The sequence below is a fragment of the Myxine glutinosa genome, chromosome 13 (assembly GCF_964187855.1).
Source record: "Myxine glutinosa chromosome 13, kmMyxGlut1.1, whole genome shotgun sequence".
In the NCBI taxonomy this organism is placed as follows: Eukaryota; Metazoa; Chordata; class Myxini; order Myxiniformes; family Myxinidae; genus Myxine; species Myxine glutinosa.
In genome coordinates, this window is record NC_136273.1 from 104968983 (window position 1) to 104985208 (window position 16226).

Consider the following 16226-nt stretch of genomic DNA (forward strand, 5'->3'; position numbering starts at 1 on the left):
CCAGAGGGCCACGCCGGGTGAGCTGTTCCTGGAGCGACCGAAGCAGGCCCGATCGGCGCGCGAACATTCTTCCTCCATCTCCCTGTGTGTGTAAGTGGGCCCATTGTCTGGGGAATAAGTAAGACTGATTAAGACTGCCCTGTGTCTCTTCCTCTTCCAAACCATTGTAAATAGTAAATAAATCTGTTCTTCCTTTTAATTCGACCGTCTTGTGTTTTCCATCATTGGCTTAGCGTGGTACGAATTAGATCGCTCTAATCGGGTTCTATAAGAAAGGTAACAGCACGGGTCACGTGGTACGCCATCCGCTCGGGCGTATGCAATCACACGTGGTTCGTGTGAGACTCGATCCCCGCTTCCGCTGCGGCGTGGGTACTCAAGGTACGTGCGAAATTGTCCCGAGACCCTTTTCCACGTCTGCCCAGAAGTGGCGACTCAGTCTTGCCGTTTCAAAGACCCAGAGAGAAAAAGGGGCTTAATCTCCCCTTTGAAAGGGAACGGGCTTCGGAAAACCGCAACAATTTGGTGTCCGGGGGTGGGATTGGACCTGCAGTACGTTTCACGTGCTGCGAAATTACGAGCGAACAAAATTTAGTTATTTTAAAGCCAAATTATATTCGTACCATGGCTGGCCAAGGCGGTCCAATGCCGGTGGTGGTAGATGAAGAGGTAGAATTGATGACCCAAGACCAGGAGAGACAGTTGGTAGTGGAGGAAGCCAAAGAGGGGGCGGTAGCTGGTGAAGAAAATGGTGGCGCCTCGCACGTGGCGGCGAGAGCCGAGCCCGCGGCGCCAGGGAACTGGGGTCTTTTTATGATTCAACTCACGGCGAACTTCGAGAAAGTGAATGATAGCATAAATAAAATGGGTGGCGACATGAAAGAAATGAGAGACGAAGCAAGGTGTAACATGGAAAAATTGGAAAACAAAATGGGTGGTCAATTGAGAGAAATGGGGGACAAAACCACCCGTGAAAGGAAAAAAATGATGGCAGAGTCAAAGAGGGACATGGAAGAGGCGAGGGAGGACATTTGGGCGCAGGCTGTGCGAGGAGGTCGCAGTGGTACGCGACGGGGTGAAGCAGTGTGAGGAACACGTGGGGAGCGAGCTTGAGCAAAAGACAGCCAAGTGACAAGGGATATGGAAATCGTGACGCGGGGTGTAGAAGAGCCGACGGTCGCCGAATTGGACAAAGAAATTTTATGGGCGCCGACGATTGTCGAGGTAGAAAAAGAAATAATTGGAATTGAAGAAACAATTGGGGCTGAAGAGACGGGAGAAATAGGAAATAAATCGCGGGAGAAAGAAATGAAATCCGCGCAAAGTCTGTATTTGCACCGTGATGCCGGGCTTGTTAACTCAATGGAAAGTTTACAGGTGCTGGCGAAGAAGTCGGGGAAGGAGGACCCCAAGGTGAGTAATAATGGTGTGAATGTGTTTGGCGCGAACGGGTTTTTGGCGCCCTTGGGACAGAGTCGAGACCCGGGCGTTCGCGGAAGGTCCATTGTGCGGTGTACGAGGGCGACTGGCAAGGAGTGTGAGAGAGAGTGTGCGCCAGGGCGTGCAATGATTGAGTGTGCAAAGGAGGAATGCACACCCGAGAGTGTGGGAAAAGAGTGTGTTACAGAGTGTGTGCAGGAGTGCACACCAGAGCGTGTTGCAGAGTGTGTAACGAAAGACTGTGCGCCAGGGTGTGCGATGATTGAGTGTGCAAAGGAGGAGTGCACACCCGAGAGTGTGGAAGAAGAGTGTACGACGGCCAAGTGTGTTACGGAGTGTGTAACGGAGAGTGCGCACCTGGGGGTGTGGAAAAAGAGTGTGCGATGGCCGAGGAGTGTGAGCGAGAATGCACAACAAAGTGTGTGAAAGGCGTGAGTGCTCCTAGGTGTGCGGGTATGAGTATGGAGTGCGAGGGAGAATGCACACCAGAGAATGTGGAAGGAGAGTGTGCAGTAACGGAGTGTATGGGAGGCGCGGGGACGCCTGGATGTGCGAGTGCGGAGTGGGTCACGAGGTGTGAGGACGCGGCTCAAGCATCGACACCGACCGGGGTAGCGTTTAGCGGGACAGATAGCAGATTCGAGCCCCCGGTGAGTGGTGTGCAGCAGGGACCGGCGGGGATCGGTGCCGCGTCGGTCTCCCAAGGACCGGCGTGCACGATTCGTGCCGGCCCCCGGTATGGTTGGTGCCGTGCCGTGGCGGCAAAAGCAATCGGCGAGGTTCAAGGGGAGGTAGGAGATTTCGGAGCCGCGCACCTTGGCGGGTGCGGTGCTCCGACCGTTGCCGGTTGGGTCATCGTGCGTGGGACCGCGAGGCCCCGCACAGGGATGGAGCCCTGCACCTCGGCCCATCAATACCTCCTCCCCTGGATCGAAAATGCCGAACGGACCCAACATACAGGAGACAAACCACCCACATGAATCGCTCGGCCCTTCGAGGCCGAGCCATGACATAGTACCTCCATAGATGGAGAGGCTCGAAGTGTAGCGAACGGATGAGAGTAGTGTACCCCACTTGGGGGAATGGTAGTGTTACCATTCCTCACCCAGGGCCCATGAGCATTAGTTTAGGGGGATGGCAGTGATAGGTACATGGAGGTGCCAGCAATGGTTACCTCCATGGGGCACCGGAGCTAGCCGAGGGAGGGCTAGGATAATGTTAGGGATCTAGAAGACCTTAGGGACAAGATTTAAGTAGTGACACTGTACCTATAGAGGGTACGTAGGTAGCTTAGATGGTTGATAATGAAAAAGGGTGTGCTTAGTTTAAAGGGACGACTGGGAAGCACGAGTTTTATGGGAAGTAGTCAGCTAGATGATGCTGTGTGTGTGTGGAAAATAAAAAGAATTGTGTTTGAGGTGTGCGAGGAAAGAGGTGTGTGAGCACAAAAGGTGTGCGAGACAAAAGGTGTGTAAGATAAATGGTGTCTGAATAAGTGGTGTGGAATGCTTGGTGTGGGAATAAAAGGTGTGGTATGCATGGTGCGAAGGAGTGAATGGGGGGAGGTGGAACCCATTCACGGACGCCTGGGGTGGGTAGTGTAAAGCCAGGTAGAGGGTATAGGCAAAATTTGTATGGATATTGACACCTGTGGTGCGGGTAGTGGAAAAGTAGTGTTTTGTTGGGTGCATGATTATGTGGAATGGCTGGGCGTGTGGCTTAATTGGTGCGTATGGTTATTGGGGCACTCCGCCACTGGTAGTTTATCGGCCAGGTGAGGCCGCAGGTAGGCTCTGGGAGCCGGTTAGTTGTAGTGTTGAGAGGGGCCCGAGGATCCCAGGAGAGGACCCGAGTTGCCCGGTGCCAAGGTGGGCACAGAGGGGGTAAGTGCCAAGAAGGGCCTTCCCCAGTTAGGGTAGTTGTGAGTTGTTGAGTGGGGCCCGAGGATCCCAGGAGAGGACCCGGGTTGCCCAATGGCAAGGTGGGCATCAGGGGGTAAAGTGCCAGGAGGGGCCTTCCCCAGTTTGGTAGTCGCAGGAGCAGGTAAGCTCGGGTGGTGACTTCAGTGGCGGAAGTGCGCAGGTAGGTAGACCTGCTGGTAGAGCCACACGACCCAGCCCCGAAATTGTGCAAGGGCACAGAGTGAAAATTTGTGGGAGTGAGACCCAAATTTCAAGGGTACCACAGAGTGGGCAATGGGAATTCGGGTTCTTAGAACCACATAGTTTAAAGAGGCCGATTGGCAGGGTACGACCCCGGGTAGGTTAAAAGTAAATGTCAGTAGTGTAGTTAGGATGAGAGAAATCCCTTCGCACCATCCACAGCCAATCACCAAGGAGGACGAAGCTCCACACCAGGGTTCTGTAAGCCGTTTGAGTTGTAAGACGCATCACGACGTAGTGTGACATTGTTGTTTGTTCCATTCCTTCCTTCCTGGGAGGGATTGGGAGACTAATTTGGAGATAGAGGGGGATATGGGAGACAAGACGTAGAGACGGATTGTAAATACAAGGGGGGCTAGGGTAGTATAGCCGACGGTGGGTGGTACGGATGGCTAGGGGCGAGCCTGCTCTGCTCGCTCTTCCGCGTCCCTCACACTGCATTGCCTTGTTTTCTGTGTGCCGCTGTGTGCTTTCCGTTTTGCGTGTTGTGCCTTGTCTCTCTCCTCCCCCCCCTCCCCCCACCCCAGGACCATTTTGGAGGTGGAGCTGTGCAGCACCATCGACCTGTGCAGCATCCCTTCTGCACCTTGCTACATCTGTGCAGCCGAACTGCGCAGCACTTTGCTGCCATATCCTTTTGCTGTACCTCAATTGCACCTGTGCAGCACTTTGCTGCCACAAACCCTTTGCTGCACCTAGTCACTCATCATGGACCACAAGCCTTGTGGCCTTGCACCTCTGCTGTGCAGCATTTTGCTGCAAAATCATCTTGCACCTTCGGACCACTTGTTTGAGTGTCATTAATGCCAAGCAGTCGGACCACATGGGAGTGGCCCTGCCTGGCAAAGAAAAAAAAGAAATGAAATAAAAGCATTTTTGTGCATTTTTATTATGGTGTGCTATAGGTGTTGGGCTAGCGGTGAGGGTGCCAGCTTAGGATTCTAGGATCCTGGGTTCGAATCCCGGTCGATCGCTGAATTAACGCCAGGGGGGTTGACTCAGCCTGTCATCCTTCCGAGGTCGGCTAATTGAGTACCAGTTCACTGGTAATTCCCTGCTTGTCGTAAAAGGCGACAAAAAGGGTTGGCGGCAGGAAGGGCATTCGGCTGTAAAACATTGCTTCAAAAAGGGGACAAAAAAACAACAACAACCACGGTGCCCGAAAAAGGCCAACCCCCGCTTTGTGGGGAAAATTGGCCTCTAAAGGTGGTTTTTATATGCCTCAAGCTGAGGCCTGAAATAGTGCCAAAAAAATGAGTTTCGTTCCGAACTTGTGGGACTACGATTTCTATGCATTTTTTAAATTGTATATAACATGCCTGACCTTGTGTTAAAAGTTTAACTCTGAAATCCTGCCAGTTTCCGTGAACGACCACGTCAAACTAGGTCATGAAGAGTCAAAAAGGAGGATTTTTAGCTCCGGTGCCGACTTTGCGGCGTGGTATCTCCGTCAGTACATATAATTTAGCCTCGGAATTTATGCGAGGCACAGACCTCCCATGGTTCTGTGGCCCTGTCAGTTGTGAAGGCTCTTACTTACGCACGCTTCATACAGCGGAAATGTAAAAAATGTACTTTTGTCATAAGTACCTACTGTAAAATTCAATGAATTTCTCCGAAATTAACCCAAAATATTTTCTAAGCCATCAGAGATATCCTCTCGAAAATGGGTAAGCTTGGCATATGGAAGGGATACTGCTTATTGGCGACGTTTAGTGGTTGTCTGGAAAACAACGGATGAAGGGGGCGACACTAAAAATGCCTCCAGATGCATATGGGGACCGCATGATGACCAGGGATAGCATCGTGAATGTAGACTAGGGAAGCTTGGTATTATGGTCGGCGGTATCAATCCGATGAATACATGATAATCCATTGATACAATAAGTATCAATCCATAGATAATAATAAGGCACACACCTGAAGTAAATCGCATGGTTGTTTATTCACCATCGTGTCAATGCGCAAAGATACAGGCTTCGATGTATGCAAAAATTCTGAATGGCCACGGGCTCAAGTAGCATTCTTTACGTCAAAACATTACAAAGTGAATGGAAAATGCCATAAACTTAGAACATAAACTTAGAACTTAGATATTACATGACAAATTTGGTCAGTGCGTTTTCCCGTCTCATTCGATCCATAGGCAAAACATTCCACCCCCATTCCACCCCAACAGTTATTCATCAAGATATTCATCGTTGTCGATGTCCACACCTCCATCCCCTTGTAAGTGCTGTTGTGTGATAGTCTCAGTGGAGTTCATGCAATTCTTACAACATAAATCGGTGCAAGACAAACCCGACTTACAACAGGAGTATAGCATACCTTCGCACCGAGTTTTCAGACATTTAGCAGCTTATTATTTCTAGAATACTCTCTGGAGCTGGGGGCTTCGTCATCCATTTGATGGAGAGTTCATCTTTTAATAATGTCCATCCGTGACCATCAGGGGACGGGGGATTGATCATTTGTTGCAGTGAGCGCTGAAAAACCGCAGCTTGGTACGAGGCCCGCCTAGTGTGCTGAATTAAACATCCTTCGTTGGAGGCATGCTTTGTTCACATGGGGAGGACGAGGCAAGACAGAAGACTTTGTATCTCACGTCATTGACTTCGGTGGATGTAGTCTGCCCATACAAATGACAGACGAATGTTTCTAGCCGGACAATCAACGATTCTGGCGGGATGAATTCTTGCCCAAGTTCAATGAAAGCATTGGTAAACTCCTCCGATGCTGTCATTATGGAAAATGCTTTATGTTTGCCCTTCCCGTAGAAGGCACTCGTTGAGTCGCAGCCAGTGAAGGTATGAAGGCCGATCAAAGCAGCGGACACTTTAGGCCCTAAGGCCGATACTACATTCGTCAAATTTAAGATACGCGCCTTGTTCTTCACTCCGGTGGCAAAGTACATACATGTATTAAGAGAAATATCATGGCTCACAGACAAGGCTATGACTGCCACAACAGTATCGGGACTGTGGATGACTACGCAGCTGTGCGTATTACTTGCATGTTTGCAATGAAGTAAGATACGTGTGTCTCCCTCTTCGTGGTCACATTTTAGTTCGTCTATCACCTGGACCGACAGAACTGCATCATGGACATCCAATCGATGACACTCATTTCCATGAGCGATGTAGATACTGATGTCGCCTCTGACTGTGCCGAAATCAGCACCCTGCCATTCAGTGACCAGAAACTCAACTAGGGCTTCCTTGTTTTTCCTGTTTGCAAGGAACTTTTTCCACTGCGTTGGAGTTTTCTGGTGTTTGTTGTGAATGCAGAACGTCTGTTTCCCACCATCGCCACGACGTGTCCTCTCAGCATTTTTCACGCTGATAGCTGGGTATGTGTCGGTGACAAAGTCCACCCGATTGCATTTCAGCTTCTTCATCAGCTGGATGAGTCGAGACAGTACAGCACAGCATCGGCGAGTTCGCCAAAACTCGAAACTGAATGTCGCATGCTATGCAGAAGGCCCATACCATCGATGATTAGGGCACCATCATCAGGGACTGTTGAAACCAAGTAGTCCTTGGAGCTTTCAATTGCATCAAGTAAGGCGGACTTCGTTGTCTTTGTCATGGAGCCATCAGCTGTCGCAAGTGGCAGCAAGACAGGAGACAGTGAATAGCACAGAATCTCACGCAGATCGATGTTCCTGTTCTATGCAATAATAAGCAGTCTAGAAAATAACTGCTTGTCATTGCGTAACATGATCTCCTTACCTGACTTTGTTTTTGCCTTCGATTTCCCCAGATTTGAAAATGTTTTCAGCTTTAATGCCTTGAGGGGTGCAAAGAAATCTACTGACGGATTTATCAAACGGTTGTCAACGAATTCGTACATGCTCCTCTCACCAATCTCTTGGGCTGAGATCAGGTCGTGTTGGACCTCACTGCTGGCCACAACACCTGAACTGATGCTTGTCAGTTCTGTAAGGTGGGAATCGAAGGGATTCTGCATAGACTCGATGACTGACACGATGTTTCCGACTGACTTTTCGTCGGCGATAATTCTGCTGTGGCCGAGTTCCTTCCTGACCTGACGGTCTCGAGAAGTATCAATCAGAGCTTCGCATTGGCGGACAATGGCCGCCCGTTCATTTTGGCTCAGTATCCATCTTTGGACAGCACCACGATTCAAGGTAATTCCTGTCAACCCCCCTTGTGTTTTTGAATCTCTGTTCAGAGTTTGCTCGATTGCCTGGTCACAAGCAATTGACGAGAACCCTGTACGTGTCTGCTGAACGGTCCATTGACCATGCGAGGTCATAGATTTGTGAACCTCAGGATGAGTTAGGGGGAGAATGAACTCTGCTGCAGCTGCCTCTTCAGACATTTTTTGGAACTCAGTTCTATCGGTCTCTTGTTGATGAAGCGTTGATAACATGTAGGGTGAAATCCTGCCTCTGCAGGAATGTTGGTGAACTCGACGTTGACCAGATGCTGGTGTCTGTTGGCAAGATTGTGACACTCACCGTCCAATTGCAGCCACGTCTGCAGGCATTCACGATATTTACTCCATCTAAGAGGCGTAAACGGCGAAGTTATGTCATTCACGACGTGTTCAAAGTGCATGAAGCACTTTAAACGCGATTTTCCCGAGGCCATGACTAAACATTCAGCGCGACATAGGCGCCGCCATTTTGTATGTCATGTGACCCAAGCAAGTGTTCTGATAGGCCTAGATTCAAAATTAGTGCCTTCGATGCAAGACAAAGTAGTGCGACATAAACGCGTGGAAAACTTTCAAACTGGCAGGATTTGTTAGTTAAACTTTTTGTATGTGCTACAACTCCGCACGTACTCAGATTACCAGTGATTATTTTTTAGTCTCTCTGACCTCGGAACGGGATGAACAATACACGGTGTCAGCTTGAGGCCTACTAGGCATGAGAAGATGTGTAAGTTTAGATAGCCCTGAAGATTAAAAATGGCCTGTATGCCGGTCCGGGGGCTAGCCGGTTTGATATATGCACACAGAAGAAGCAAGAAGCAAGATGCAAGAAGCAAGCAGCAAGTGTCATGATTTTTGAGAGTGTGTTTTGCTGTGTGTTTTCTCTCCCCTCCAATCTTCTCTTCCAAAAAGGACAGGTCCTGGGTCATAAGAATTGTAAATAAAGTTAAGTTCTGTGCTTGTAAATATAAGAATGCTGCCCACCGGCTATGTGTTTTGTTCGAAATTCCGGAAATACTCGGTTAGTTGTGGGCGTGAATCTGATATGAAGCTGCTCAACGCAATAGGAGGGACATATCTTGTGTTTTAAAACTGTCGCATACACGGGTCAGAGTAAATGCTAGGGGAACCACACCTATGTGTCACATGTAAAAGTAAAAGTTAATTTTGTATGTCATTCTCCAACCGGTCGTTCCATTGGTGGTTCCGCCTCGGGGACGAGTCTGACGAGGGAGGGGTGTAGTGATGCGGTTTTGTGTTTTTATAATAAAGGTTAATTTCCCCTCCTAGTTAGTTCTCATGTAATAGTCCTCCTCCTAGTTAGTCCCCATTGCTAACTACAACATGTAGCCTCGTTTAAGCTCAGTTATTTCTTAGTAAATGTAAGCGTAGATCTTTCCTGTGTTTAGTTTTTTTTTTTTTTTTTTTTTTTTTTTTTTTGTATACTGAATCGAGGCTCGTGAAAGAGCTAACATTTACTTCACAAACAAATCAACCAGACAAACAAAACACACAAAAAGAGGGAGCGGAAAACAAGATGGGGAGAGAAGGGGAAGCACACAAACACAACATTTGAGAGCAGGGAGAGGGCTTGGGGGGAGGAGGCGTGGGAAGGGGGGGGGGGGGGGGAGGGAGAAGTATAAAGCACAAGGACACCAAGGACTTCCAGGACAGAAGTTGGTATTTCAAAAAGTGGAATTGGGGTGAAATTAGCGGGGGTAGAAAAGATCAAGGTTTTGGATGGGGGAAGATAAGAGATGGTGGTGAACAGCTGTTTTAAAGACTTGGAGGGTGGAGTGGGATTGAAGAGAGTGAGGGAGTTTGTTCCAGAGGCGGGAGAAAAGAGGAATGAAGGAGTGAAGGTGAGCAGAGAGTCTTGATTTTGGCAGTTTAACCAAAAGAGGGTTGCAGGCAGATCTTGTGCGACCTGTAGGAATATTTGCGGGACAGAGCCCAGAGAGAGCTGGGGGGTCAAGGCCAGAGAGGAGTCGGTAGAAGACGGAAAGACCACCAACCTGCCTGCGGTGAGTGAGTGAGAGGCTCTTGGAGGTAGCTTCATCGTGGGAGATTCCAATGATTCTGAATGCTTTGGTTTCAACAGCGTGAAGGTGAGCTAGGTGTGAGGCAGGAGCACCAGCCCAGAGGGGAGAGCAGTATTCCATTGAGCTGCGGATGAAAGCCTTGTATGTGGTGAGGAGCTCAGGTGTGCCAAGGAAGGACTTTGCACGACGGAGGATGCCCAGTCGGCGACTGGCTTTGGAGGCCAGATTTGAAATGTGGTTTTTCCAGGAAAGATCATGGCAGATAGTGAGACCCAAAAGCTTGAGTGACAGAACTTCTTGGAGAGGATTATTCAGAAAGTGGACGGGAGGGTTGTCCAGTCGGTCTTTTCGGAGAGACATCGTAAGAGTGTGAGATTTGTCAGGATTGAAAGACATGTTCCACTTGTTTGACCAATCTGTGATTTTGTCCAGGTCTGCAGAGAGTGAGGAGGCAGCAGACTGCCGATCTGAGGGATGAAGAATGGAGCGACAGAGAGTAGAGTCATCAGCAAAGAGATACAGAGGATTTTCCAGAGAGTCGGAGAGATCATTGATGAAGACCAGAAAAAGCACAGGGCCCAGAACACTGCCTTGGGGAACTCCAAGGTTTACCCTCATTAGACGCAATCGGGCAACTGGCATTTATATATACATATATAGATGATAGATAAGGTATCGGATAGATACAGTGCAGTGCTGCACAAATGTTTTAGGCATGGCCACCATTGGCCATGCCACCATACAGGCCACCATTAGTTTTATTGTCACATTGGCATATTTTGATAAATAAAAGGTCCTCTAATGATCATGTTTTATTAAAGAAACAAAAATGAATTGTATTTTACAATATTAATGCATGAAATGTCAATATTTGGTGTGACCACCTTTTTCATGCAAAACAGCAGATATCCGTTTTGAAATGCTTTCCTACAATTTCTGGAGAGCCCTTTTGGAGGTTGGTTGTTCCATGCATTCCATAATGAACCGGAAGTGATTTGAATTTCTCTTCCTTTGACGTAATTTTGTTGTTTTATTAGTTTTCTTCCCTCCAGTGTCGGGAAAAGGACAGCTTAGTTAAAGATTTCACCATTTTTTGCGTAATACTTCATCAGCAGCCTTCAGGGTTATTGAACAAGCTCCAAATGCAATGCTATTTCCCTGATTGTCATATGTCGCAGGGTGACTTGCAGCTCCTACACACGTTGCGCTTCCGGATGGCCGAACAGCAGGGTCTAGCCATCACGGGTCTTGGATGGAGCGCATCAGGTTCCGTCATTGCAGTTGCTTTTGGACAGTATAGCAGAGAAACCACACAAACTCGATCCCTTATTCCAAGGTGCTCAACTCCTCTCTTCCTTGCATTCAAGGTTTCCACCTTCAGCTCTTGCTTGTTGTGTAAAATGTATGCTAACACCTGTACATGACCGTGGTTGTGCCAGTGTCGATAACAGTGGTTGGGAAGCCAAGCCCTCCTTTCTGTGTACCTGGAATCTGCATCGACCTCGAATGGACCCAGATTCTCCAGATCTTACACTTGAAGCTCCAGGTTCCCTCACCTGCCTTGCTTGCCACCCTGAAAAATCTGCAATCATAGCTGGTAACAACAACACTACTTATTTCATAACTTGAAGCACATTCAAGATTGTTGCATAATGTCTCTGATTCCTTAAGGTCTCTCCCTGGTTACTCCCTCCTCCGTCCGGGATGATAGACCTGAGCCTCGTCCTGGTGGTGGGGTTGCTATCTTTCTCAAAAACTCTCTTCCTCACTCTCCTCACTCACTCACCGCAGGCAAATAGCTCCCCCAGCTCTCTCTGGGCTCTGTCCCCCAAATATTCCTGCGGGACACACAAGATCTGCCAGCAACCCTCTTATGGTGAAACTGCCTAAATCTAGGCTCTCTGCTCTGCTAAATCTAGGCTAAGCCTGGTGTTGGCTTAGCGGTTAGGGTGCCGGCTTGGGATCCTAGGATCCTGGGTTCGAATCCCGGTCGATCGCTGAATTAACACCAGGGTGGTTGACTCAGCCTGTCATCCTTCCGAGGTCGGTAAATTGAGTACCAGCTTGCTGGGATGAATGATCCCGGTGTGTACCCCGGCATAGAATAGGTACACTGTATCCCTGCGCATCGTAAGAGGCGACTCAGAGTTGGCGTCAGGAAGGGCATCCGGCCATAAAAACATTGCCTCAAACAGGGAACCATGATTGTCATGGGGCCCGCAAGACTAACCCCCGCTCTAGCGGGGAAAATGGCCTTAAAACGATCATTCATTCATTCATTCTGCTCACCTTCACTCTTTCAATCCTCTTTTCTCCCACCTCTGGAACAAACTCCCACACTCTCTTCAATCCCTCTCCTCCCTCCAGGTCTTTAAAACAGCTGTTCACCACCATCTCTTATGCATTCCTCAATGAACCCCCATCCAAAACCTTGATCTTTTCTACCCCCGTTAAAACACCCCAAATCCACCTTTTTCAATCTCCGACTTCATTCCTGAAATTTCTAGTAGTGTCCACTTGTTTTATACCGTGTACCCCTCCCTCCCCACTCCCCCACCCATCCCCCCTTCCACCCCAGCCCTATCTCTTCCACAGATCTACCGATGTCCCTGTTCTCTACTGTTGTGGTGCTTCCCTCTCTTTCCCTCTCTTGTCTCCCGTTTACTTTATTATATGTTTTATGTATCCGTTTGTTTTTTTGTGTTCATGTGTTGGATCTTACAAGGGCCTCGACTTTGTATACAAAAAAAAAATGCACAAAACTCACACGTTGCAGCAATGTACTCACACGTGACGATTTTGGTTGCATTCCATCTGTAACTCGGTTGTGCAACAATAATTTGCATGCTTAATAACTTCTGTTTTTATTAATGCAATGAGTATTGTTCAATCGTTGTGACATTGTGACTGCGTAGCGGTCACGTCACCATCTTGCTTTTAACCGAGTTGTACAAATCACCATTCAAATTCCCTGTCATACTCTGCTACATTACACGACTCGGTTATGCATTGCCCTACAATGTGCCTCCGAGGTCGCTGCTGGGAACTCCTGGAAAGGTGTTTATGTTTAAAACATTTTTTGGGTTTTTTACTGTTGTGTATTTATAGCTGGGGCATACAATGGTGACGTGTTTGTGTGGGAGACTAACAGAGATGGCGACATGCTGGCAGGACAGAGTTGTGGACAATCATATGGGCATGAAGAACCAATACACCAAGTGAGTGTTGTGTTTGCATTCTTTTTTTTTCTTGATGATGATGTCGTTGTAACAGCATGATTCCTTCCTTCATTACCTCCACCACCAAAGGTGGGTGGTGGTAATGTTTTCACTGCCGTCTGTCTGTAAGTCTGTGAACAGGATATCTCAAAAAGGTTGTGGACGGATTCAGACGAAACTTGGTGGAGAGTTTGGGTGTGTGACAAGGACTTATCGATTCAGTTTTGGTGAAGATCCGAATCCGAATACGATAATCTTAAATTTTTAAAGTGATTCTTCACCATTGAGAATGAATGATCGTTTTAAGGCCATTTTTCCCCGCTAGAGCGGGGGTTAGCCTTGCGGGCCCCATGCCAGTCATGGTTCCCTGTTTGAGGCAATGTTTTTATGGCCGGATGCCCTTCCTGACGCCAACCCTGAGTCGCCTCTTACGATGCGCAGGGATACGGTGTACCTATTCTAAGCCGGGGTACACACCGGGATCATTCATCCCAGCAAGCTGGTACTCAATTTGCCGACCTCGGAAGGATGACAGGCTGAGTCAACCCCCCTGGCGTTAATTCAGCGATCTACCGGGATTCGAACCCAGGATCCGAGGATCCCAAGCCGGCACCCTAACCGCTAAGCCAACACCAGGCTTCACCATTGAGAGATGGGGCCAAAACAATATATAGCATGATATTCCAAAAAGTTGTGGACGGGTTATGACAAAACTAGGTGCATGACTTGGTGAGGTGACAAGGACAAGCCAATTCGATGTTGGTTTCGGTCCGTATCCACATCTGGCCGATCGGTGGGATACAAAATACAAAATGTAAACTGTTCAGCCTGGCAGAGGTATGTGGTCGAACGAGTGCCGTTCTAGTTCTAACTGTATCGTCATTTTAATCACCCATCCACCCTTGTAGATGAGTTGGGTACGTGAGGGAGGAAGTGCATCTCAGTCCTGGTTATTAATCACTGCCGGGACCGATGGCCGTGTATTGCTTTGGCGGTTCACCACACGAGGTTTGGAACTTCAGAGGGGACTCGTGCTGCTCAGGCGAGATCTTCCGGGTGCAAAGTCGAGCAAGGTTGGAACACTGTCCATAGGACGGTCTATCAGCATCATACATATGCTTCAAATCCCTGACGTTTCAATTCGTTTTTGCATTAATAATTTGCTTTTAACCCTTTGAGTGCGGGAATTTTTTTTGATAAAAATACTCCCGGTACGGGATTAATTTGGCATTACGGAAATGGTATAGGTAGGTATAGTCGATGACGTGTAGTGATGTCATCCGTACACAAAACATTTTCGCGGGTTGCGGCACTGGACGTCATCCGTACTCAAAGGGTTAATAATTGTCATCCTACGAGAAACACCTGCTTCCTACGGGAGTAGCAAGGAGGGCAGTATTAAGTTGGACTTGGAAGTGGCCGTCCCAACTTGGTGCACACCCCAAGTACAATCACCAACTTTTGATGCATTTTGTCCGACAAACAAACAAACAGACACTTGTGTTTCAACACAATGCCCCCACACCTAAAATGTCTATAGTTTTCATACTATTATAAAACAGGATTTTGACGTATTTTAGAATGACTTCTACAACTTCTGGGTGTTTAATTTAATTTTTAGCAATAATTTCCATTTTTCAAGTTATTCTGTCCAGCAGGAGTGCATTATCTGGTATGACAATTCACCTACGGTACTTATCTTAATTCCCCACTTTAACATAAAAGTAAACCCCTAAGTTGTAGGTGGTCATCCTGACCTATTGAACATTTCTATGCACACCTAGAGTACAACAAGCACTTTTCAACGTATTTCATCCAGAGGTTTAGGAGGGCATAACATACAGAGCCCATATGCAAATCGGCAAGTAGTATTGGATTATTTAAGGTTTTCCTACAGAGATACAGTTGTAATACAGTACAGTACTGTAAACCACTGGGATTTAGAAAACACTCCCCAACCGGGAGCAGCGCTGCACGATGCACATTTGCTTAGAAAATGATCTCCGCCATAAACAAAAACGGAACAAACCAAACAAATAAAGGGGCGCCAATATGTTTCATCCAGCTTCCTGAAGAAGTAAATGTAGTTTATTTGCCAGATGTAGGGCGCCCCTTTATATGAACTTTTCTGGAGCATTACTTGGTTCCTCCTGAGAACACTAGGGTAGTCAAGCATGCACACAATATTTTTTGAATGTCCCTTCTTTTCTATAGTTTGCCACATGGGAACACCAAACAAGCCAACACTGAGACTATAATTGTAAAACAGGAATGAGCACCTGGCCCAAACCCACCTCTTTCCAAATCTCCATTTTAATATCCCTTTTTGAGAATTTGCTTCTGTCTCCATCTTGTCCAACCTCTGCGTCCTCCTCTACCACTCATTCCTCCATACATCCCTTATTTGTCCAATCTCCCTATATTTTGTTCCTCAATCATCCGACTGGTGTTTTCCCTCTCTTTTGGTTGTTCCTTTTGTTGTGTTACATCCTGATCCATTCTGTGTTGTAGCTCTTCCATGAGGCTCGACTATGTATGCAAAGGAAAAGTTTGAGAAACAGTGCTCCACACCCCTTTCACCTACATCATTGGTCCCTGACAATATATGACACATGGTTCTTTTACCTCAAGTGATATTGTGATTTTGGGTGATAGTTTAGGTTGAATTAATCAGTTGTGCCATATAGTTTTTCCAATGCTCTAATTTATATACAATGTCCTCTATGAGCCTTATTCCAGATGATCAGGTAGTTTTAGATTTTCTGGGCTATCAAGCTTGATATCCATCGTTAATGGTGACATGTTTCCCGGTCTAGTTGTGTTGGGCTAGCGGCTAGGGTGCCAGCTTAGGATCCCAGGATCCTGGGTTCGAATCCCGGTTGATCGCTGAATTAACGCCAGGGGGGTTGACTCAGCCTGTCATCCTTCCGAGGTCGGCTAATTGAGTACCAGTTCACTGGTAATTCCCTGCTTGTCGTAAAAGGCGACAAAAAGGGTTGGCGGCAGGAAGGGCATCCGGCCGTAAAACATTGCTTCAAAAAGGGGACCAAAAAAAAAAAAACAACAACGACCACGGTCCCCGAAAAAGGCCAACCCCCGCTTTGCGGGGAAAAATGGCCTCTAAATGTGGTTATTTTTTATTTATAATGGTGACATGTTTGTTGTGTAGTTTGTGTCATGGT

General features: G+C 47.6%; 1 protein-coding gene across 4 annotated transcripts in view; it reads left to right on the forward strand.

The window, feature by feature from the left end:
- The window catches only part of DYNC2I2 (dynein 2 intermediate chain 2), a 52034-nt gene that overhangs the window by 25745 nt on the left and 10063 nt on the right, over positions 1–16226 (forward strand). For 3 of the 4 annotated variants that reach the window (XR_013621289.1, XM_078767873.1, XM_068102607.2), the window contains exons 3-6: positions 11005–11162; positions 11266–11423; positions 12935–13044; positions 13953–14117. Coding sequence is in view for 3 of the 4 variants with exons in the window: in XM_078767873.1 (XP_078623999.1) it covers positions 11005–11162; positions 11266–11423; positions 12935–13044; positions 13953–14117 (591 nt within the window). In the remaining variant the exon portion in view is untranslated. The remainder of the gene's footprint in view (positions 1–11004; positions 11163–11265; positions 11424–12934; positions 13045–13952; positions 14118–16226) is intronic. The other variant, XM_078767874.1, reaches the window with a different exon arrangement.